Source organism: Sardina pilchardus, chromosome 2 (genome assembly GCF_963854185.1).
Source record: "Sardina pilchardus chromosome 2, fSarPil1.1, whole genome shotgun sequence".
NCBI lineage: Eukaryota > Metazoa > Chordata > Actinopteri > Clupeiformes > Clupeidae > Sardina > Sardina pilchardus.
In genome coordinates this window covers 33575308-33598893 of record NC_084995.1, presented here as the reverse complement: position 1 = coordinate 33598893, position 23586 = coordinate 33575308, and the positions used below count along the sequence as shown (strand labels likewise).

Genomic DNA, 23586 nt, shown 5'->3' with positions numbered 1-23586 from the left:
CAGGTGAGCACATTTCAGAGGAAGAAGTGCCAGGCTTACAATAAATGCTGCAGTGAGCAGTAAATTAAAGGGCACACTTCTAGATAAACTTTTAACTAAATTATAAGCACTCTCTCGTTTCCTAGAGTATGCTGGAACCTGAGCAGGACACAACATAAAAGTCTAAGTCTGCTTTTTGAAGCCTTTTAGAGTTTCTAGTCCAGTCTACTACACCCATTTCTATAACATGCCCCTAAACATAAAGGAAAGCAACAATAATCATCAGATCGTCTGACAAAAGGGTCCACATCTCTTAGGCATCTCTGCAATAAATGTGAAGTTGTAGTCTTAGTAGTTTTCTGCAACAGAAAAAAATGACTCGCATTAATAATCAAAAAGTCCAAATTGTGGTCAGTCTAATTTTAGTGACACGAGACAGCCTGGCTTATGACTTATTATGTGACGAGTCCAGTATGCTGTGACCTCTTGAGTTTTAAACAAGGACATCTTTATCCATATTTTGAGATGAGCACATGACCTCAGTGAAAGCACTGCATTTATGGCATGTAAATTACTTGGGAAAACACATTATGACCAAGGACGGGCAAAGGGGATTCATCTCTTCATGCATTTCCACAACCCACAGAATGAGCAGTCATGTGACGACTTTAAAACGTTAAAAACATGATCACTATGAAGGTTGGTCATCGGTAACACTCAAATGCTTTCACACTAAATTGAATGCAGGGGTGGAACTATTCAACCACACTTGTAGCACAAGAGCTCTGAAATTAAGTGGCCCTGGACTGGTCAGCCACTACAACAGACAAAACTGAATAGTGATCTAAAGTGATTGTGAAAAAACACACACAGTATAAAATCACGATACCAAAATCCGGTAATAACAATTGTTTATTATTCAAATGTTACGATTTGATTTACAGGCAAATGGGGTAACAAGCAGGGTGTTCTCGGGTCCTTTTGGGTTTGTGTAAAAAGACTACCTTGACATACACAGAGGCTGATAAATACAGTAGTATCCTCCATAGGTAAGGACCACAAAAAGACTGCATCACACACACATACTTAACAACGACAGATTACAAATACTTGGTACATTATAAATTAGAAATACTGTTTTATACATAAAAATTGTATGTGTTACAAATCTTTTCACCAGTGGCTGGGAGACCTCATCAAGACAAGGGAAGTCAAAGTGGTACTGAAGAGCTCGTCTTTTGCAAACTCAAACTCAAAAAAAAGAAAAAAATCACTATTTAACATAAGAGGTTTGTAACTTAAGCAGTGAGGGCTGATGGGAGGGGGGGGGGGGGTATTCTGCAAGACAAATGTTCACTAAAAACACTGAAATACTAAATCCTTTTGTGATGGGGGGGAAAAACATGTGGATGTATGTTGTTGGTATGGACCTCTCAGCAAGTTCCCTGCTTTTAGATTGAAATCTGAGGACATCAAGGACAATGTAGGTTTTAACGTGTACAATTTAGATTTGATGCCTTTGTCAAGAACACAAAACGTTAGGACTCAGTGAAGTATACGTCCGAAGATTAAGGCACAAAACACTAATAAAAATGGTTAACTAGCAACATGACCAAGCTTATTTGTCTTAATTCAAGCATATAATTCAGTAAAATGAAATGTTAGGCATACAGTGGATGTAGGGAAAGACCACGCTAACTCAAAGGTGAGGCTGGGTTTGTCAGTCAATGTTTATAGAAGAGGTTCTGCTTACCAAAGACTCTTTTCAATAATTATCAACCACCCACTGAATTTTTTTTTAACACAAAAATAAAATAAAATGGCAGAGCTATGAGGCAACAACACTGAGCCATGTATACAAGCAAGCATATTATACCACAGACCTTATTAGATATTTATATATTACGTGGAGGTTTCCGCTGATTTTTCTTTGTGAATCTATACGAGGTGGCTGGTTGGGTCTTGGGTTGTAAAATCAGCCAGTCCTGAATCATTTACGCACTTATTTACACAAATAACAAGTCCTCACTCTATATCATAATAAAAAAAACATTCACACAAAAATATAACATTTGAAATAATAATTAGCACCAGTGTATCAGATAAAGTCTTGCTACGCAAATGTACAAAGTTGCATAGTGTGGGATTTTGCCTTTTGTTAATGTGTGATTTGCAGTACACCTGTATTAAGCAGCAGCTTCGGCAAAAAAAGAACAACACAAATAAAATATGCTTTTGTAGTGTTAAAAACAAGTAATTACATGACAATTTCAAACCGTAGTGGATCGTCGACACGTACGAACATGCGTGAAAAGCAAGAGAGCAGGAGTAGCCGCCCAGTCACAAGGCTCTCCAGAGTGTGGGAGCGGGCGGTGCGGAAAGGACAGGTGGAATACTGTTGTTCAGTGAGCTAGGTGTAAGCCAGATGTACGTTCTCCACAGTCATCACACACTTCGCCGGTCTCCCGTGGGACAGACCGGAGGCATATCTGACAGCAGAAAAGCGAAAGACGATTCCTTCACTGCTAGTTCTGAAATGAGGCAGGGGTAACACAGACAATGGCATGGCACATACTGTACTGCAGGTCTTAGAAATAAAATACAAAAGAAAAAGAAAAGAAAACCAAAACAAAAAAAACACTGACTTCCCCTCCCCCAAAATCCCAACCAAACCCAGCATGTCCTTCTGTCTGGAGTGATGGGCTAAACGACAGGACATTCCTTCGGAGATGGAGGGGTTTGCTGGGGGCGAGGGGTAGCGAACCATGGGTGGAGTGTGGAAGAGTCTGGAAGTGGTGCAGTCATGTGGGTGTCTGTTCAGCTCCGAGGGGCCCTACCCTACCCTCCCTCTCAACCCCACCCCCTCAGCGCCAGCCTGCCAGGAGGTACGGGGTGGCACGGGCGGCGGTGACCTTTTCGTTTTAGTCACCTTCACGTCTCCTGTGCTTAAAATGGCAGAATTTTTACAGAGAAAAAGCTGCTGGTCTCCTCTTTTGACCGTGAACATCATCAGTCTGAAACGCTGGCTTCTCTCTTGAAAAAGAAAGACAAGTAAGACACATAACCAAAAAAAAAAAAAAAAAACACAAAAATACAAAATAAAACCTATTTTGGTAAAACGTGGCGATTTTTTTTGCCCAAGACAGGTGGTGGAAGGAGTGGTAAAAACAAGAACAGAGGGGCATGGAGAAAGGAGGAGGAAGAGGAGAGAAGGGGGAGGCCGGGAGAAGAAGTTAAGGCTTCTCAATCGACGGGGTGTTGAAGCAGCCGTCAGGTAGCGTGTTCTTGATATCGTTGAGGTTGGCGATGTCTGCGTGGATCTCTTGGATCTGCCGGTCGTAGTCACTGATCATCTCCTCCTGCGTCTTGGCCACGCTGTCCAGCTCCTTCAGCTTCTTGTCCAGTTCGCTGCTGTTCATCTTGTCCTTGGCCTGCTTCAGGGAGCCGTCAATCTGCTCCAGCTTGCTCAGGTCTACTTTGTCAATGTTGCCTAAAAGAACATGCAAAATTGATCACGATTAGTCTTAGAGTTACACAGAAAGGCACACACACACACACACACACACACATACATACACACACACACTATGACCACTCTTTTTTGTTTGTACAGGATCCCAAGCTTACCTAGCTGCTTCAGTAAGTCATTGATTGTGTTGAGAACCATCCTGACCGCACTCTTGGCTTTACGGGCATTGACCTCAGCTTCTTTAGCATTGTCTGATGCCTGTGAAAACAAGAACATTGACTTAATACTCTCTATCATTTTGGATGTGAAATAGATGTGAAGAGTTGCCCTGTGTGACCGCAGTGACCGCCAGGAGACGCTTCTCTCACCATGCCGGCCATCATCATGTCCTGGTCGGCCTCGGCCTTCTTCTTGTCAAGCTCCTTCTCAGCAGCCGACAGCTGGTTCAACATGCCGTCCACGTCATCGTCCAGTTTCTTGGTGTCCTCAAAGGCCTTTTCTGCCTCTGTCTTGGTCTTTGCTGATCCCTGTGAAAGAAGGATTCTGCATGACTTCCTGTGCTTTTTTGGTGACTATTACTCAAAACATTTACACACCTATTTACACAACCATTCTGTGATGGACATATATTTTGCTACATATGGACTAGACCAGGGTTTCTCAAACTTCTTTGCTCTGGGCCCCTGTGATGTTAGGCCTTGGTGTTCCAAGGCCCTGCATAGGCGTCTGCACACCCTCTGAACACCCGCCCATGCCCCCAACTTCCACCGCCCGCCACCATGTACGCCTTTAGATAGCAGGCTTGTGCACAATTCCGAATTTTAGAATTCAATTCATGAATTGGAATTTGAATTGAATTGGCCCCACCCCACAGGAAGTTGAATTTTAACTTGAATTGGAATGACAGGAAGTGGAATTCAATTCATGGCAATTCAAGACAATTCCACAGTCACATAACAGGAAGAATGTGTTGAATCTGCATTCAGTTTTGGGAAGGTTACTTTGGAAATGTAATTGATTACTGTTTTCAATAAATTGTGTGTTTGTTGCGATCATATCTGACATTTTGTGAAACTTAATTGTTCAACACTACCCTTAAATTATGTATATGAATTTCTTTGAATTTCAATTCTTCTTTAATTCAAATTTGAATTGTAATTCTACATCCTGTTTTTGACCTCAATTCAATTAAATCCAAACCCTAGAATTGAATTGGAATTTAGGAGTCATTCTCAATTCAATTCTGAATTTTGCACAAGCCTGATAGATAGATAGATAATTTATCATTATTATTAGGCTATTATTATTAGTAGGCCTACGTATAACATTTCAATCTATTGCCACGTTGGGTCCTGAAATGGCATATCAAGCATCTGCCATATCATAAACAGGGGTCTGAAAACTTCTGTTATGAAAAATACATTATTTTGAAGTGGGGGAAATGGGGAGGTATGAAAAAAGGCAGAAATTTAATGTGATTTCAAAAAGGGATTTCTCGTGATTACCGCTAATTATACAGATACATTCTATATGCCATTGGAATCAGTAGGATCTCCTGCTTATTAGAGTGCATGAAAATGCACTCTACTGTTATACTGTTTATTCTTATTACAGTGCATGAAAATGCACTGTACTGTTCTTCCTAGGCTTCTTCAACTTTTTATTATTCTTCTTCTAACGCACGCAATTCAGCTTGAACCGTTTAACGTATAAACTTCATTCAAACTTTGTTGCGTAGGTCTTGCTTATGCCATGTGTGCTTTGTATTTTTCAACTTTGTAACTTTTATACTTTTTAAACTATTAGTTAAAAACTATTACAATTTCCCCCATAGACTTAACATTGCTCATTATGACATCATGGCAGCAATTAGAATCTTACGCCAGGTGGCCGGCCACCTGGGCACCAACTGTCAGTTTCTCTGGCTTTAAGCATACAGTCTCTCAGAAGACTACATATCCTGGTAACTGTTTCCTCTGTCCACAACTGTTTCAAAATAAAAGTCCTCACTGCAATAATACACTATTAAATCATTTAACCATTGAAACTACTCAACTATTGAACTGTTCAACCATTCCAACTGTCAGTTATCATCCACTATGCCTCCAGTCAACTACATGAAACCTCCATGTACCTAGCAACCAACATAGCAACCATTAAAATTAAGTGTTTATGACCGTTTCCATAGCAACCAACATGATTATACTGCAGTAACTTCTTGTTTCCTGATAGTGGCCACCATGGATACCCTAGCAACAAATGTTTCAAAATAAAAGTCCTCACTAGCAAGTTAGCTAGTTAGCATAGTTAGCATTTTTAGCATAACTGCAAAAAATCATCAACTAAGTTAGCTTATCAACCTGGTTAGCATTGTTAGCATATTTAGCATGGTTAGCATTTTTAGCATTACTGCTAGAAATCATCGGTTAAGTTAGCTAATCAACCTGGTTAGCATTGTTAGTAAAGTTAGCATTGCTAGCATAATTAGCATTTTTAGCATAACTGCTAGAAATCATTAGCTAAGTTAGCTAATCAACATTTTAACATGAATAGAAATCATTAATTAAGTTAGAACTGGAATGTTTCATCTTTAAACTGTCTACCTTCACACTATCAACTCTCTGTAAACTATGCAACCACCACGTTTACCCTAGCTACACCTTAGTAGCCATATCTACATTATCTATCTATTTTTGCATTTTCATGCACTGGTAATTCCTTGGAATTGCATTTCTAGTTATCGATATTATTCTTCTTCCACACTTTTTGTGCGTTCAATTCAGCTTCAACCGTTCGACGTAGAGACTTCATTCAAACTGCGCTGCGTAGGTCTTACTTAGGTGACTTCAGCTATGTAAATTTCATCTTTGAAAACTTTATCGTTTATTTTATATGAATTTTTAAAAACATTTTTTCTCCCATAGACTTAACATTGGATTATGACATCACAATGAAGTCGTTAAGCAATTAGAATCTTAAGCCAGGTGTTCAAAGCCACCTGGCAGCAACTCTCTGTCTCAGGCTTTCTGGCTCTCTTAAAGAGTACATATCCTGTTCAACTGTTTCCTCTACCCACAACTGTTTCAAAATAAAAGTCCTCACCATTTTTGCATTTTCATGCACTCGTAATTTCCTTGGAATTACATCTCTAGTTTTGATATGCAGTTTGCCATAGGGCAGTTCCGAAATCATGAGATATTTCACAGAGAAGAATCTGTATGACGCAGAACTGAGTGTGACATTTTATTTTTGTATGTAATTTTCAACGCTAATTATCTCGCGAACCGTTCGTCGTAGAAACTAGTGGCTAGTGTCATTAGAAAGGTCAGGTTATGCTGTTTCATATGATATGCCTGTTATTTCTGTGTGAAAATATCTCGCACCAATATGACCGAGAAGAACGGGTGCGGCCGCGGCCGCATGGTGCATCTTGAAGGCGGCAGAGAGGGTCGGCCGGCGGCCCGATGGTAATCTTCTCGCGGCCCGGTACCGGTCCGCGGCCCATAGTTTGAGAAACACTGGACTAGACTGTTTTTTTGCAGCCTCTACTGGGCCACCACATCAGATAGATCACCAAGACCAAGGCGGCCTAGAGCAGTAATCATGCTCCATTCCCTCTATTGTTGCAGACACCCACCTTCTGCACGGCACTAGCTATCTTCTCCGCCTCCTCCGCTTTAGCCTTGGCTTCCTTGGCATCGGATGCTGCATTGCCCAGTGCCGATTCAGCCTGCTTGGTCTTTGCGTTGGCTGCAATGATGGTTTCATTGATGGCTGGGATACGCTTCATGGCCTCCTCTGCCGCTGTCTTGTTGTCGTTCACCCTCTTATCGAAATCTAGTCATGAGAGAGAGAGAGAGACCCATTGTGAGTGTGTAGTCGAAGCCCTCGTTACAGCACAATTGAACTAATAGTGGCAGTGTTAACAGAAATACATAACAGCGATGTACCACTGATTTGCTGGTACTTGCCATTGTAATCAGACATTATAGTAATGGATAAGGCAAGGGTGATGTTACATTCATACAAAGTGTTATATCTTATCTGCATCCTACACAGCGAGCTCACCTCTGAGGTTGGTGAGGATGTCCTGAGCTTCCTGATACGTGGTCCTGCCTTTCTTGGCAGCCTCCTCCGCCAGCGCCTTGGCAGCATCTGCACGGGCAAGCAACTGGTCCGCCGTCTGTCAGAGAATCAAACACCACAGAGCAAGGAGTTAGGCAGAGAACAGGATTCCAACCCAGCTTTGGTTCGTCAGCTGTGGATCTGATGTGGTAACTGAGAGTCTGTTTATGACGCCTTGGGTTGGTGTAGTTGTAAACAACAATGGCTCATTTGGAGCTGCAGTTTGTACATCATAAGGCGACCGTGTTCTGGGAACCACGATCACCAATATTAGCCAATTATTGACACATGCAGGGTTCAGAAAAGAAGAAATCAGTTCAGTCATTTGATTTTTCTAACTTCTAGAGGACGTCAACTTTAAATGAGAATATGTTCTTGTGTTTCTTGGAAATGGTGTGACCTATTGCGTGCAGTGTGGTTTTACATTGTATCAATGTATTGAACGGTGCATAATGTGCCATACAAACAAACAACATACATAGTTGTATAAATATTGTACATTTATAATTGCCATGAGAGGCCATTGTCTGTTTTGACACAGGTTCTTAAATCACTCACCTGCTGTTCGGTCTTGCCCTTGTCCAGCAGTTTTCGGACCTCTGACTCCTTGCCTCGAAGGTCTTCCCTCAGGTCGTTGTACTCCTTCTCGGTCTTGTCGATGAGCTTGTCCAGGTCTGACGCCTCCTTCTTGATCTTGCTGGCTTCATCCTGAACAGAGACAGCACAACCATCAGCAACACACAGGCAGCATCAGCAAAGGTAGCTTTAAGGTAGCATCAGCAAATGTGTTGACGCAGTCATCAGCGCTTGTGGCTTTGAATGCGTTACTGATGTCTGTTGCCTCACCTCCAGTGATTTGGTGTCGAAGGGTGGTATGCTTGTGACGTTGGCCAGAATCTTGTTGGCTTTGTCTCCTGCCTCCTCTGCCTCAGCCAACACCTTGTTAGACTGCTTCTCCAAATTCTTTGCCAGGTCCTTGGCCTCAGTATACCTGTGCAGACACAACAAAAATGTTTTTGATGACGACTAATACAGGTGGACTTCGCAAGAAAGTTTTGTCTAGGTGTCTTTCAGCAACGCACTTCCTGTTGAGCTCATCTATGTCATTGCTGGTCTTCCCCTCGCTATCCAGGGTCTTCTTCAGCAGATTGTACGCCTTGGTAGATGTGTCGTTAGCGTCTTTGGCGATCTTCTCGATCTGATCTGCATCCATTTTATGTCTGTGCAGAAACACCCACAATGTTAGTTCTTCTTTTCAACCATAGTGTGAATTGTGAGAGATACTGTAAGGGTCAAGTTGTGAGTCGGGGTCAGTTAGTTCTGGTCAGTGTGCTTAGCAGGCTGCTCTTACTTGTCAGCCAGGTTGCGGGCCTCCTCTGCCAGAAGGGTCATGTTGTTTGGACCTCCAGTGGTTGTGAGTGGTTTGATGTCCTAGAATAAACCAAAAAAAAACGTCACATCACATTTGTGTTTGAGATAGTCATAAATCACTTGCAGCTCCCCACCGTCAATTTTATGGATGTACCACTCTCATAGTTACATTCACCCTTATTTCATTTAAACATTTGCTTACACAACAATGGACACAAATGATTGTTTCTGTTAGTGCGCTTCCTGCACACAAACTCTTCGAACACATAATGTTGTTGATAACACCATGCTCTACTTGAGCTAAAGGATCATGAATGAGTTCACACGCACCACTTTACTGATGGCATCCTTGGCCTTGTCCAGCTCCTGGCGAGCCCTGTCGATGAGGCTCTCGGCATCCTGGACGCGCTTCTGGGCCTGCTCCGCCTGCGTGCCGGTGTTGTCCACCGTGGTGCGGATGTTCTGCAGCCGGTTCCACTGGGTAGACAGGGTGTTGTTGATGTTGTTGAGACGTTCCAACAGGCCTTCGTCCACATCTGAATGAGGTCACAGCAGAATGAGACATGAGCAAATAGGATTGCATCAGCTTAAAAGGTGCTTTTTGAAGTGTTGCAACTGGGTACTGCAAATACAGATTAGAACTTAATCTAGGTGTAAGTGAAGATGATTGGCGTGGCTTGTGAGCTGATAAACTGCAAATCTGTCGCCATCTAGAGGATGGCTTAGATATAGCATGTTAGTTTTCATCATATGAGAATTAAATCAAATGTTTCAGGACTAACTCAGAAAATGAGTGATTACATACAAGGAATGAATCATTTCACATATTCAGCCATCCATGCATGCACAGTATATAAAATGTGCCAGTGATTCTACCTTTGCTGCTCTGGGCCTCCTCCAACAGGTCCATGATGGCCTTCTCTGCTTCCTTGAGCCGTGCCTCAAACGCCTTATCACTGACAGTTTCCGTACTCGAGCCGAGGTTGTCGATCAGAGTCTGCAGGTCGTGCAGCTTCTGTCTCTGCTGGTTCACCTGAGGGTGGGAATCACAGCCGTTGTTAGGCACAGAGCCACCTGTACTTTAAGCCTTCCGTTTAATCAGCCTGAAGGCCCGTTGGCAGCGTTCGAGAGCGGAGGTGTTTACCTTGTCCCTGACCAGGCTGTAGCAGCTGGGGCACTGCTGGCAGCCAGGGGTGGAGCGGTTGTAGAAGTAGTTCTCCTCGCACATGTCACAGCGAGCGCCCACGAAGCCGGGGCGGCACTCACAGCGGCCGTCTTCCTTGCACTGTGCCGTTTGGGATCCCTCTGGGTCACAGTCGCAGGCTGCCAGGGAGGTCAGATGGTCAAGTGTTAAGGCAGGGCAGACAGGTAGAAGAGAGAAAAACATAAACTCCAAAGATAAACATGAATCTCCCCAAGAGGGGTGGGAGGAGGAGAGAGGGGTGTCAGAAGCTCAGAACTCTTACGTTTGCAGCCGGACGAGCCAAATCCAAAGAAGTTGACCTCACAGCGGTCACACTGTTGACCTGTGACCCCTGGCTGGCACTCACACTGGCCGCTCAATATGTCACACTGGCCGCTGGTCGAGCCAATCGGGCTGCAATTGCACCTGAGTGGAGCAAGATCAGAAAGCACACATCAATACGCAAAACTGCATAAGACTCAATAATACTACAAACATCAAATCAAACGCTATTAACTTCATTACAGTGACAAGACTTAAGAAGCTCTACAACATTCTCTACTGCCACTGGATTTACTAACTAAAATTCTACCAGAGCAGAGTGGAGATGCCATGTGATCAAAAGCCCCAGGCTAAACCCCGAGGTCACGGAGCTGATTTTGTGGGGTGTTGGGTGGTAGAGATGGGGTTACCTGTCGCAGCCCTTGCCGCTCTGCAGGTTGTAGAAGCCGGGATCGCAGGCGCTGCAGTCGCGGTTGGTGACGTGGGGGAGACACTGGCACTGGCCGGTGACCTGCAGACAGGAGGTCTGCTGATCCACAGTGCCGTAGGGGGAGCAGGCGCAGGCTGGGGGCAGGAGGAACACGCGGGTCAGTAGCAGTCATACCATCAATTTCACTTAATGCCCATATCAGCATCTATGGCCTTAGTATGGCCACAGTATATAAGTTCAAGGTTAAAACAAACATATACAATTACATAGATAAAACAAGATTCTTTACATCTACAGTACGATTCACATGTCAGTACCTCCATTCCATTACCCTATTTGAATCTGCACTGATGATCTATTGCTAACTCTATCCTGGCACCTGCATAGTATCATCTGGGTGAAGGTGGGTCTTGAGTACTCACCTCTGCACTTCTCAGCAGGGTTGGTGGCCAGAGCGTTGCCAAAGAAACCCTCTTTGCAGCGGTCGCAGAAGAACCCGTCGGTGTTGTAGATGCACTTGAGGCACTCGCCGGTCTCCCGGTTACAGTTGCCCACGGCGTTGGGGTCGATGTTGTCGCTGCAGGTGCAGGCGCGGCATGCCCTCACGGGCCCGTCCTGGCCCAGGGGGTCCCCGAAGAAACCGTCGTCACACAGCTCACAGCGCTTGCCTGCGCAGGGGGGGTGGACAGAGGTGGAGAAGTGACCACAAAGCCGAATGCTGATGACATTTACCGTACAACTACTGCTGGCAATGGAGTCATTTTAGACAGCAACTCAATAGCTACAACACCAAATAAAACAGCAGCGCCAAGTGAAGTGCTATGTTCTACAGGACGTGTGCTTACCGGTGGTGCCGGCGGGGCAGTTGGTGCACACCACCTCTCTGGTCTTGGGCACGACGGCACAGGTGGCGCCTCCCGGGCACGGGCAGGGCGTGCAGTCGGTGGAGGTGCCCACGGTGGAGTCGCCATAGAAACCGTCCTGGCATCTCTCGCAGCTCAATCCAGCTGTGTTGTGCTGGCACTCGCACATTCCTGCGAACAGGCACATGTGTCATTTCCACCACCGACCACAAGGGGGCAGTCTCACATCAATGCTGGGTAGAGGCTTGATGACTCTCCCAAGACATATGCGCTTCATCATACCATTTTGTGACATTAGTCATACTGCCACGTAAACAAGTTACTGGTGAAGTATTAAACAACAATCACATAAAGCAGCAAAACCTAGCTGACAAAAGACTAACAGCAACAGACAACCAGAAAAGAACCGTAATGGGACTGACCAGTCACTGGGTCACAGCTATCACTGTGGCCATTGCAATTGCAGCGTTCGCAAGGGCTGAAAAGGCCCAGCTCAGGGTTGGCCCTCCGGTATCCCAGAGCGCATTGCTCGCAGTGCTGCCCCACGTAGCCCTGGGGACAGGTGCACTTCTCGACCCAGCGGGCAGGGGTGCCAGGGCCTCGGCGGGCGGTCGTCAGAGCAACACTATCAAGGTAGCCAGCACCTGTTGGAGAAACGGTTACATTTTTAAAAACAAGAAGGCGAGGGAGAAAAAGTATTGGCCTTGAACATGACCGTATGATTCATTCTCCATCCCCTGAGGCCTTGAGTGAAGAGAGGGTATACATGCACGCCACATGCAACGATTTGCCATTTGTTGGGTCTGCTCATCAGTAGCAGTAGTAGTTACAGTGCTGTGAAAAAGTATGTGCCCCCTTTCTAAAGTTGACTAAAAAGAGGAATATACAGCTAATTTTTTTAAATTGAGATACATTTCCAAAAGATGATTTTATATTCCTCTTTTTAGTCAACTTAAGCATAGGGGGCAATACTTTTTCACAGCACTGTAAATACCACATCAGCATCTATAGCTATATCATGGCAACATATATAATACAACTATACATTAAATATAATAAATACAGATTAAAACAAAAAAAGACAAATAATTTAATAAGATATCTACATTTGACTATATTACACACAGAACTGTGTGTGGTGGCACCATACTAAAAAACATGTTCCATGGCACTTCCTGAGAATTCATGTCTACTAAGAACAGATTTTGTCCACATGCTTATCAGTATATGACTGAAACGGATGATTTTGAGCCGTAACACACATAGGCACACCCAGGCATGTTTTGTCTTAAGAGAAGTACGAGAGCTTTAAGCTAAATCTCTTATCCTCTGTGTTCTGTTTTGACTGTCTGCTTTTAATCCCGTCTCAAAACCTTCAAGTGAGAGCGCCAAGGTTTGTCTGGTCTTAATGGTTTCAGTTCAAATTGCTTCTTGTTTACACAAAATCCACTTCACCCTGTTTCAATTACGAAAATAAATTGATTTTTAACTATGTTACTTGTTAGGTTGTTCTTATGAATAAAATAAAATTGTTACTAATACCCCTGAAGCATTACTTGCAGACTCAAGGTAGCTGTAGTATCAGATGGGAAAAACATCATCCCAGACACATGCGCGTTTCCACCACTGAGGACACCTCACCCGGTCATGTCCTTGGTGTTCTTTTCTTCAGGCTTGTTTCATTTATTAAGTGAAATGAAGCTGACCAGACAAATGTCCCAGCCCAAATATCCCTGCACTAATACAGCGTCATGTGATGGACTTCTCAAAACAAGAGCACCTAAATGTTAGATCGAAATCGCGGCGTGTGTTCTATTTATGAAACAGAGGCCTAAACTATTTAACGAACGCAATGTAGTCTGAGTCTCACAGCTCACATAAACTTTGATATTCCACTATTGTTCAAAACAAACAAATTATGTTAATTTCCATCTGATGTGGCGTATTCACCTGAATAAAAATGACATGAAAGGGAAAGCTAACAGAAGTGGATCCTATGGTTAAGTAGTCTAAAGATACAGTAGGGCTGCTGGCAAGAATCATGAGATGCTAACCTACACTGTAACCTTGTGCGGAAATTCAAAAGAGATGCAGCTGACCAACTAATGCTATATGGATAGATTATCTTTTTCATAAGCAAAAAACAAAATACGTGTCAAATTATGCCAATCATGGATCAGTTATTTAGACTTCCAACAGTGACCCAGTCCCAACAAACACACATTCACACACAAACCACAACCAAATTAGAATAGTAAAGTAAGTATACTTTAGGTGTAGCCTATAGCACGTTTTGACCTCTGTATATGGGCTATAGCTCTGCCCAGACATACTTCTCTCGCTGTAGGTGCCTCGGACTTTGATGGCAGTCAGGTTGTGCAGGAGCTTCTGGAAGTCACCGGGTCCAAGGTTGGGCCTCCAGGGGTAGTCAGTGGTGTCATGGAGCCTGGGGAGTCAACACAGCGCACATTAGGACACAGCCACACCCAACCCACTGACCAGTCATTGAACACTTTTGGAAAACTCGTGCCATCAATCTTGGTAATCATGACTTTTTGAGGACACAAGGACACCAAGCTTCTGCATTGCTATGCTTATGAGACCTTACGGATAGCATTTCTGCTGAAGACTTAGGTCTTAACTTGTGACCAACTTTAAATATATAATTTTCCTTAAAAACAAGCCAACTAACCCAGTCATTAGTGGCAAACTAAAGGTGTTCTGTATGACAACACAGTCGTCCTTTGGGTCCAATCAAAACCCACCTGAACACATAAGTCTTGTAGGTCTCCTCGGGGTAGGCGTTGCCCTGGGCGATGAGTGGCACAGTGACGCGAAGTCCGGCTCCCTCCAGCACGACATCCTCTGCTGAGAGGCGGGTGTCACGGCGGTCCGACCGGAAGTTGAATGTTAGGTTCTGGGCAAAGCTCAGCAGCTGACTACCCAGGAACTTTTCTGTAGGGACGTCAGAGTATATGTTAGCTCTGTCAGAGAAGTTAGATGGGACCAGTGATAAACCCTTTAAAAAAGATTTCTGTCCTAGGCTAACTACATAATAGAACTAGATCAGAGGTAGGAAGAAAAAGCACACAATGTTTTTGCCGACATTATTTGCTTGCAACAGTCAAACAAGGCAATCTGAACTGAATCTATGAGTGGAAAAATATGAGCCAAGCGTGTGAATCGCTTCTCATGGATGCATGCATTTCCTTTGTCTGCTGTGCACCGGTTATGACAAAAGCAGCAGCATCGCCTTTCACAAGCCATACCTGGAGCCACAAAATAAATGGGGAAGTAGTCCTCTGAGATGAGAGAGATGTCCTGCGTGCTGGGAGACCACTGGACGTCAGCGCTAGAGGCGTCCCTGCGCTGGGCTGTCCACTGCTCGTCACCTACAACCGCGAAAAACAGAGGAGGGGAAGGAGGAGAGGGAGAAGAGAGAAAGAGGAAGAATTGGGATTAGGGACGCTGAGGAATGCACACGCTAGAGCCACATTTCTGTGTGATGTCTTGGGCAGGAACCAGGCCAAGACGGCCATGTGTTTGACAGGCTTCCAAGACCACTCAAAGACCATAATAACAGGAAACACAAACCCATTCCCAGAAAAAAAAAAAAACCCAACACGATCAGAACAAGTCAACTACAGCCTTCAAAGACTAAATTCTGCACGGTCACGGCAAGCCTTCCCAGAGCCTCACCGCGGTCGAAGGTGGAGGTGATGGTGTCGATGCTGTAGCCTTCGGCGCTGTCGCACACCGACGAGTGCTGGAAGCAGAAGCAAGGTGTGCAGCCCTGTGGGTTCTGGGGGTCCAGGTTGAAGAAGCCCAGCTTACACCTGCGGACCACACGGTTCCACCACTTAGTAAACACCACTTCAATTATCATGTCATCATAATACAACTCCCTTCAAACACAATATGAACATACAATAGCTCTATTTATCAACACATTTTATTTCCAGTTCTACATAGTCAAATATAAACAATTCATTTCCATAGTCTTCCTTTGTTGTGATCATTCTGTTTGGTGGATAATAAAGGACTGATGGATTTCATGCTTGTATCTCTCTCTTTCTGCTTTTTGTTCCCTGCCTCTTTCAGCCTGGGCTCCTATTCCCCCCTTTTCTCTTTCCTACTTGGTGACTGGGCCTCCTCTGGGGACACACCGAGGGGGTTAATCCTGTCCATGTGTGGCCCAGCTGGGTGACTTGGAGGAATGTGGCACCCAACCTGTGTGTGTGTGTGTGTGTGTGTGTGTGTGTGTGTGTGTGTGTGTGTGTGTGTGTGTGTGTGTGTGTGTGTGTGTGTGTGTGTGTGTGTGTGTGTCTAGGTGAGCAGAAAAGAGGAGAGGGGTGGAGGTGACGGGAAGACAGGAGGGGGTCGAGGATTGGACAGGGTGAAAAGGAAAGGGAAAGCACTCGTACACACATACACACACACACGCACACACGCACACACACACACACGCACACACGCACACACGCACACACTTTGTAAATGTTAGCATTGATGATTGCCAACACCATGTTAAACTAAATGTTAAGGTTTTTAATAAAATGTGAAGAGGCCAAGTCAATAATAATAAAAGTCGCTAGTAATTTGGCAATGATGACAAAATTACATTGTTGTACAGTAAAGTTCACAGAAACGTTATTGTTGCTGATCTGGGTGGGTGGTGGTTAGAGCATGTGATGTGGATAGCTGTTTTACAATAGCCAAGCACAACGCAAAAGTCTCCCACAGTTAGTCACCAGTGACTGTTGGGGGGTTTAGAGGCCCTAGATGGCCAGACAAGTGTCTGTGTGTGTGTGTGTGTGTGTGTGTGTGTGTGTGTGTGTGTGTGTGTGTGTGTCAGTGGGGAGGCCTGAGCTATCTATGGGCTATTTTCTCCCCTGACTGGCGCTGAGGGAACCATGCACCTAATTCTGACAGACGGACACACACATACACGGACACACACACACACACACACACACACACACACACCCACCCACACCAAGTAATCCTTTCAGTGAAGAAAATGGTATGTATGTCAGCGGTCATAATTAGATCTAAAAACAGAGGACTAGTTGCAGGGGAGAACTGGGTGAGTGTTTGGCTGCGTCCCCCACCCAACTCGAATTCCAGTTTTATAGACAGGCTGTTAATCTCATCTCATCCACATATAACATGAAATGACGCCCATCAACACCAACAGGAGAGAGAAAAAAAACTAAAGGGGATTTTTTTTTTTTTTTACAGAAAAGGGGTCATGTAAGGCAAGGTCCCACGTTCAGTGTGTGTTTGTGTGTGTGTGTGAGTGTGAGTGTGAGTGTGAGTGTGTGAGTGAGAGTGTGTGTGTGTGTGGTATGTGCCTGTGTGTCTGTTGTAGACCCCCGGAGTGTCTGACCTGTCACAGCTGAAGCCCTCCACATTGTCCTTGCACTGGCAGCGTCCTGTCTGCACATCACACTCCTGTGTGCTTCCGGAAGGGTTACAGGAGCAGGGTCTGCACAGAGAGGGGAGGAGAGGGGGGGGGGGGGGGGGGGGGGGGGGAGGCGGGATGTTTAACATCGTAGAAATTCACACCCGCTGACTAACAGGTCTTTAAATACCTCATCGCAGACAAATGTAAAGGAGATACCACAGAAGTTCTGTGAGAGTTGCACAGAGTTTTGTGTTCTTGGAATACGGAGTTTGTTGAGGTTTTTAAGTCAATATCATGGATGCTGTAGCAATGGGATGACCGAAACACTAAATCAACAGTGAAATGAAGCCTGCCACATGTATAATATAATTTATGGTATTATTTAAGTGTATACTAGAGTTTGCAATACAGTGTGCGGTAATATGTATTGATACAATATATAGCTTAAACTAAAACATTATTGTTGAATCTTAAGTAATAGAAGACAAACACAATTTTGTGGAATTTGAGTTGAGTTTGGAGGTGTGCGAAACACACTTTAAGTTGTCCTTTTGTAACATATACTGTACACAGTCATTCCCTTTTTCTCAAGAGTTCAAGCAGGTTCAGATAGCTTTAGGTCAAAAACTATGCAAAAAAATAAATATTATAATCTTGTGTTCTAGGCAAACCCACTAGGCATGTATGCTAGAGGCCTTTTCATTTCATATCAAAAGAGCATGTGGATATACAATTCTCCTCTCCTTTACGGAGCTTTCGTTCAAAATCTGGTTGGGTTTCTTACAAAACGAAGATTAACATTCAAGCTACATTGCAAAGGAAACCTTAGGGCAACAATAAAAACTACTTCACAAAAACACTGCAAACTTACATTCAGTAAAGTAATATGCCTCTGCAATAGAAAAAAAGACGCAAGTACACTTCTGTGGAACAGGCTACACAGTTAGCTAACTACATTGAGAGCTGTAAAGCGTTCAGCCAAAGCGCTTATAGATGAAATGGCTTAAGCTACAGAGCTTAGAAATAAATCACTTTAATCTGCAATGCTCAGGATGAAACCCTTAGTGCTACAATACTTCCAAAAAAAAGTTGTTTTCAAGCTATGCTGCTTCTAGATGCTAAAGTCCACTGCAACTTGTTCACGGACTGTGTTGCTACGCTTTACTGTTGTCGAATAGTGCCATGCAACAGTGTCAGTTGTCGCTGTCTGTCCAGACAGTGCCCACTAGACAGAAGTGGCGGAGTGACCGCGAGTACCTGCAGCCTGCCTCGGTCAGGGTATGGAATCCCGGCTGGCAGCGGTCGCACTTATCCCCCATCACCCCTGGCTTGCAGCTGCAGCGACCGGTGGGGTCACACTGGGTGCTCAGCGAACCTTTAGAGGGAGGGGGGGATGAGAGAGAGAGAGAGAGAGAGGAGAGAAAGAAAAGAAGAAAAAAAAAACAGAGGGAAAGAAATCGGATTAAGAGGGACCATTTATAGTGCTTCACAAGTACAGACACGTCCAGAGACCCAAAAAAAGCAACGCCCACGGGCCGTGCCACTCGAGGGACGAGGGGCGAGGGATTTGTGACCATGAGAGGAATGGGCCGGCGTGGCAGGTGGGGACGGCGAGGGCCACTCACCCACGGAGTTACAGCCGCACTGCAGGCACCGGCTGCCAGTCGCCTCCCGGTAGTAGTTGTCCAGGCAGCGCTCGCAGTTGGGCCCGTCGAAGTTGTCGGCGCAGTTGCGGCAGTGGCCTCCGTGGCCGGTGGCGCGGTACAGCTCCGAGTCGAAGTAGCACTCGGAACTCTTGCCATTGCAGTTACAAGCTGAGAGAGAGAGAGAGAGAAACAACGATAAAATAAAAACATAAGTGATGACAGATGGACAGATCCAAGTGTTACACAAGAGTTGATGGGAACATTAACAGTCGCACAGGGCTGAGGAGGGGGCAAAGGAACGAGCTTGGCCAAGACAACGGCACACTATTTCAGACGTCAGAAGTGGTTGCTAAAGAGTACTGGGAAACTGGGGTCCTCAGGGAAATATTGCAGAGCACACACAGATGCCTCTTACGCATCAGACGTTATGGTAGGGCAGCTTCTGGAAAAATATTTTGGCAGGCGCCGAGTTAAGGGAATGAAATGGTGAAATGTGAGAGCACAGGCTCCCAGTACTGCAAGGTTGTGAGAACTCTGTGAGCATGTGTGTGTGTGTGTGTGTGTGTGTGTGTGTGTGTGTGTGTGTGTGTTTTCCACAGTCTTGTATCTGATGGGCTGATTAGTCATGCCTTTCCAGGAAGTGGTGTTGCTCGAAAGGAGCAGAGATAAAGCCCTCTCGGGCCAACGAGCCTACGCTCCCACAGCCGTCTCAGTCGGGCCACTAAAAGCGGGATGAGACTGATGGCCGCTCAGAGGATTCAGAATCTGGTACACCCATCTTCTCCTGGGGGGCGGGGAGGGTGTCAACAGAGCTGAACAGTGTGGCTGTGGGAGGAATGTGGGGCTACACACGCAACTAAGAGCTCGGAGTGACATTCTGTACTTAACAGATGGAGTGTGTGTGTGTGTGTGTGTGTGTGTGTGGGGGGGGGGGGGTTCTTGGAGGCCTGCAGCAGGTCAGAGTAGGGTGGGGAGGGGCTGACAGGGACTTACGCAAGCACTCGTTGGGGTTTTCGGCCGTTCCTCTCCTCCAGGGGCGGTCATTGTAGAAGGGCTGGCATCGTTCGCAGTCGTCTCCCTCCGTGTTGTGCTTGCAGTTGCACAACGGCTTGCTGTTGTACGTCGTCTTCACACACTCGCTGGCATGGCCATTGCACTTGCACCTGGAAATGAGACGGGATTACAGCATAGTTACCGCAATTTCCCGACTATTAGCCACAGCTTATACATTGATTTTGCTAAATTTCTTCAGCTATGAGGTTAATACAGGGGGGCAAGTTAATATGGTTTTGTTTCTTTTAACTTGCATTTCACTTTAACTTGCAACGCTGTGTCCTGCGGCTTATACACAATGCGGCTTATATGCGGGAAATTACTGTAGTTACAGGAGTGGGAGAGCCGTTCATGGGCCAAGCATGCTTATGGCCGACGACTGGCTGAGTTTCTAAACCTCTGCAGTCACGGGTGTTCCACAGAATGCTGTATGCTCGTGATGGATGGCGCGCGTGGGCTTTTGCCAGTTTGTGCTGCACTAGCCAGGTGTTTGGCATCCATCTAAAAGGTTTACAAACCTTTCAGCGCATACATTCCTAAAAAGGCGGACAAATCTCCACCAAGAAAGCAAACAATACTGTATGTGTGTGTGTGTCTGTGTGTATAACCTATCTCAGGCTGTTGACACACCCAGGTGATCAAGGTCACTGAGTTTCTGTCGACCGATATGAAGAGGAAGTACATTCTTCGTGCCGTCCAACTGTATAGCGACGCCAGCATGAAAACGTGAGGGCCAAATAAAACGGACATGTGAGCGAGATAAAAATGTTCGGTCAGCCATTCATAGGCCCACACGTGTAAATATTAGTGCATGACAGCCATACGAGCCTGAGCGGACCTATATTTGCGAACATAAAGAGCTAGCCAGAGCCTAAATTCTCAGACTAAACTTTAAACACTGAGACAATACACAGTGTCATGAACTGTAATACTAATCCACATTCCGTACTTCATTTCACACATTTCACTATCAGTATTCAGGTCAAATTAAAAGAGTGATGTAAGAAAAGAAAAAAAGGGGGGGGGGGAAGAAAGAAAAAAAAGCTAACTAGACGCCATTCAGTGTGTGCTGGCCGTGCGCCTTCAGATTACTGAATCAATTTTACCGCTCGTCACAAACCGTTCCCCAATCACGGCAACAGGCTGATGGCCCGCACAATGCCCTGTTTGTCCTGGCGTCTCCTGCTCTCTCTCTCTCTCTCTCTCTCTCTGTGTGTGTGTATGTGTGTGTGTGTGTGTGTGAGAGAGAAAGAGAGGTTGAGGGAACATTCTCGGCTGCAGACACTTTGACAGGGGCCCCTCTGAACAAGAGAGGACTTGCGTGGCTGTGCCGTGGCCTCGTCCGTATTGTCTCAGGTGTGCCTTGGCAGCGCCGCCTGGAAAACCTGATGGGCTCCTATACGGCTCCACAACACAACACAACACAACACAACGCAACTCCACACCTCGGCTCCATAGGATCACTCCGGCGCTTATATCAAAGTTTCCTTACGTCGACCTTGTGTTTATCTTCCTCTAAACGCCCTTCGTTTCCATTACCCTTCAATGCACTCACTCACTCTCGGTCTCTCACTCCTCCTCCCTCTCTAGTGCTGTGCTCTCTCTCTCCCCCACTCTCTCACTCACTCAGTCTTTCTTACTTTTATTTCTATTGATCCTGTTCACGCTCTCCCTCTCCGTGCGTTTCAGGTAAACGGGTTTGGAGTGAGTGCAGACGACCCAGTTTCTGCGCGCTGCGCTTGCACTTTGACCGCTCTACTTTCGCTGCACTTCCGTGTCTCCGGGGCAGTGGGCCTGGGCGTGAGAGCCGGCAGGTGGGCGTATCGCTCCTCTGGTCATCGCTCATCTCTGTCCCTGCCGCCGCCGCCGTTCTAGACCGGACCGCCCCCCCACCCCCCCCCCCCGCCCCTCGTTCCGCTTCCTCCGCGCTCTGTAATCCAGCACTCCCAGGCAGGAATGCCGGGAATGTGGGCTGTGTAATGGAAATCTGCTCCACATTTCAAACAGATTAAGGTGGAGAGACGCGGCGTAGAGCGTAGAGCGGAGCGCGGCGGAGCGGCCCGCGCCCCCATTGGCAGGGCTCATCCCCGCGTATCCCTCCCCACAACACTCACTGTACACAGTCATCACACATGCACAGGCTCACGGGCACACTGTGCCAGGGGGGCGGAGCCTCGCCAGGGGCCGAGGGGTGAGGGAGACATGAAGTGTCATCCATCCGGGCCGCCCACCACACCCACCCGCCCGCCCGCCCGCACGTCCACCCCTCCGTCCATCCAGGTTCAGGCCCAGCCCCTGTCTGCACCCAGTGAATGTGGCCTAAACTAACAGGCCCTGTGACTAATGAACCTGGCCCTTGCTTTTCATGCCAGCTCCAAAGTGGCGGTGGACTGCAATGTGCCGTGTGTATTTTTGACAGGAAAACAGGACCGGGTGCGGGAGTGTTTGAAGCGAGCTCTTTTTTTCTTTTTTTTTTCTTTTGGCAATCAGACACCGTCTGTTCCAGTAATCCGCCGGCAATTCTCATTACCAGACGCCGCCGCGGGAGCAGCTGCGCCGGTGGACGTGAAGCGGGACACCAGAGAGGGGACGACCACTCACCTTCCGCCCACGGCAAAGTCCGAGATGGCGTAGTAGTAGGACTTGAGGACCTTGGGGTCGTTGAACACCTCGTCTCCGAACGTGTTGAGCCTGTTCAGGGTCACCCGGATGTCTGTGGCGGTCACCCATTCCTGCGGAGATTACCAGACGGGGAGAATGAGAAATGCCCAATAACCCTCAAACACACTTGGATAAAGGGAATTTTCAACAGTTGCCTAATCTGTAAATGTACTGATATGGCAGGAGAGAAAAATGAATGTGACAGAGGTTAACAACAGGATAAGTTTGTTTAAACACGCTGAGTCTTTGGGAGTTTTTTACTGGGGTAAACGAGAGGCTAGACTTTGACAAAGGGTAGCTCCACTCCATCTGGTCTCTCTCTGCAGCTGTTTAAAGAAAAATAAATACCGCCCACTAATCTAAACCAAACCTATTAGCATCACGTGGAGGGTAGCTCTAGCCTGCAGACTTATGAGCAATACGGAGCCAAGCTTTGATTATATAGCAATAAACCAGAAGGAACAAAATGATATTTTGTGTCTACTGAAAAAACAAAAAACACATGGAAACAACATGCACAAGCACAGCAGGGATTTTAGTGGGAAAAAGACAGAGAACATTGTGAAAGAGGACTCAATACCTGCGGCTCTGAGTGAGAAGCATTTCATACATGCCGAGGTAGCTACAGAAATGCCAGTAAACAAAACCAAAACAAGCTCGACGGCTACTTTTAGAATCTTTCACTTGTTGCCAGCAGGCTGGTCCCCACACTGCGGCACAGTGCGAACTCAGGCTGCTGAGTAACTGAGTCATTCTGACACCTCCTCTGTGGCAGGCAGGCAGGCAGGCGGGCGGCAGTGATTCAGGGCATGTTCCCATTTGGGCAGCACCACCACCACCACCACCGCCGCCACCCCACCCCTCCAACCACCTCACACTGGCCACTCCGCTCAACCGAAACCAGCTTCCAAAGTCTCTCCAGTCATACACAAAAAATGTCATTGCAAAAATAAACTGAGTCTACCCAGGAGATAAATGTTATGAAAGAAGGAGATTCTTTCAGAGAATAACAGATAGCACCTAGGAAAGAACTGATCATGTGAGCTAAAAAAAAGACGGGCACAAAAAAACAGAGTGAAAGAGACAGAGAAAGAGGAAAAGAAGAAAAGCAGCAAAA

At 45.9% G+C, this 23586-nt stretch overlaps 1 protein-coding gene across 1 annotated transcript in view; it reads right to left on the bottom strand.

Moving 5' to 3' along the window:
• Positions 1-873: 873 nt before the first annotated feature.
• Positions 874-23586, bottom strand: part of lamc1 (laminin, gamma 1) — a 54359-nt gene continuing 31646 nt past the window's right edge. The window contains exons 3-28 of the mRNA XM_062527795.1: positions 22410-22540; positions 19749-19918; positions 18735-18923; positions 18367-18484; positions 17092-17190; positions 15402-15538; positions 14972-15094; positions 14468-14657; positions 14036-14148; positions 12125-12346; positions 11685-11873; positions 11262-11507; positions 10820-10973; positions 10411-10553; positions 10089-10267; positions 9821-9977; positions 9275-9480; positions 8925-9004; positions 8656-8793; positions 8420-8564; positions 8132-8281; positions 7517-7631; positions 7086-7285; positions 3817-3975; positions 3607-3706; positions 874-3469 (exon numbers count right to left, since the gene is read on the bottom strand). Of these exons, the coding sequence (XP_062383779.1) occupies positions 3213-3469; positions 3607-3706; positions 3817-3975; positions 7086-7285; positions 7517-7631; positions 8132-8281; positions 8420-8564; positions 8656-8793; positions 8925-9004; positions 9275-9480; positions 9821-9977; positions 10089-10267; positions 10411-10553; positions 10820-10973; positions 11262-11507; positions 11685-11873; positions 12125-12346; positions 14036-14148; positions 14468-14657; positions 14972-15094; positions 15402-15538; positions 17092-17190; positions 18367-18484; positions 18735-18923; positions 19749-19918; positions 22410-22540 (4110 nt within the window). The 3' untranslated portion in view covers positions 874-3212. The remainder of the gene's footprint in view (positions 3470-3606; positions 3707-3816; positions 3976-7085; positions 7286-7516; positions 7632-8131; positions 8282-8419; positions 8565-8655; positions 8794-8924; positions 9005-9274; positions 9481-9820; positions 9978-10088; positions 10268-10410; positions 10554-10819; positions 10974-11261; positions 11508-11684; positions 11874-12124; positions 12347-14035; positions 14149-14467; positions 14658-14971; positions 15095-15401; positions 15539-17091; positions 17191-18366; positions 18485-18734; positions 18924-19748; positions 19919-22409; positions 22541-23586) is intronic.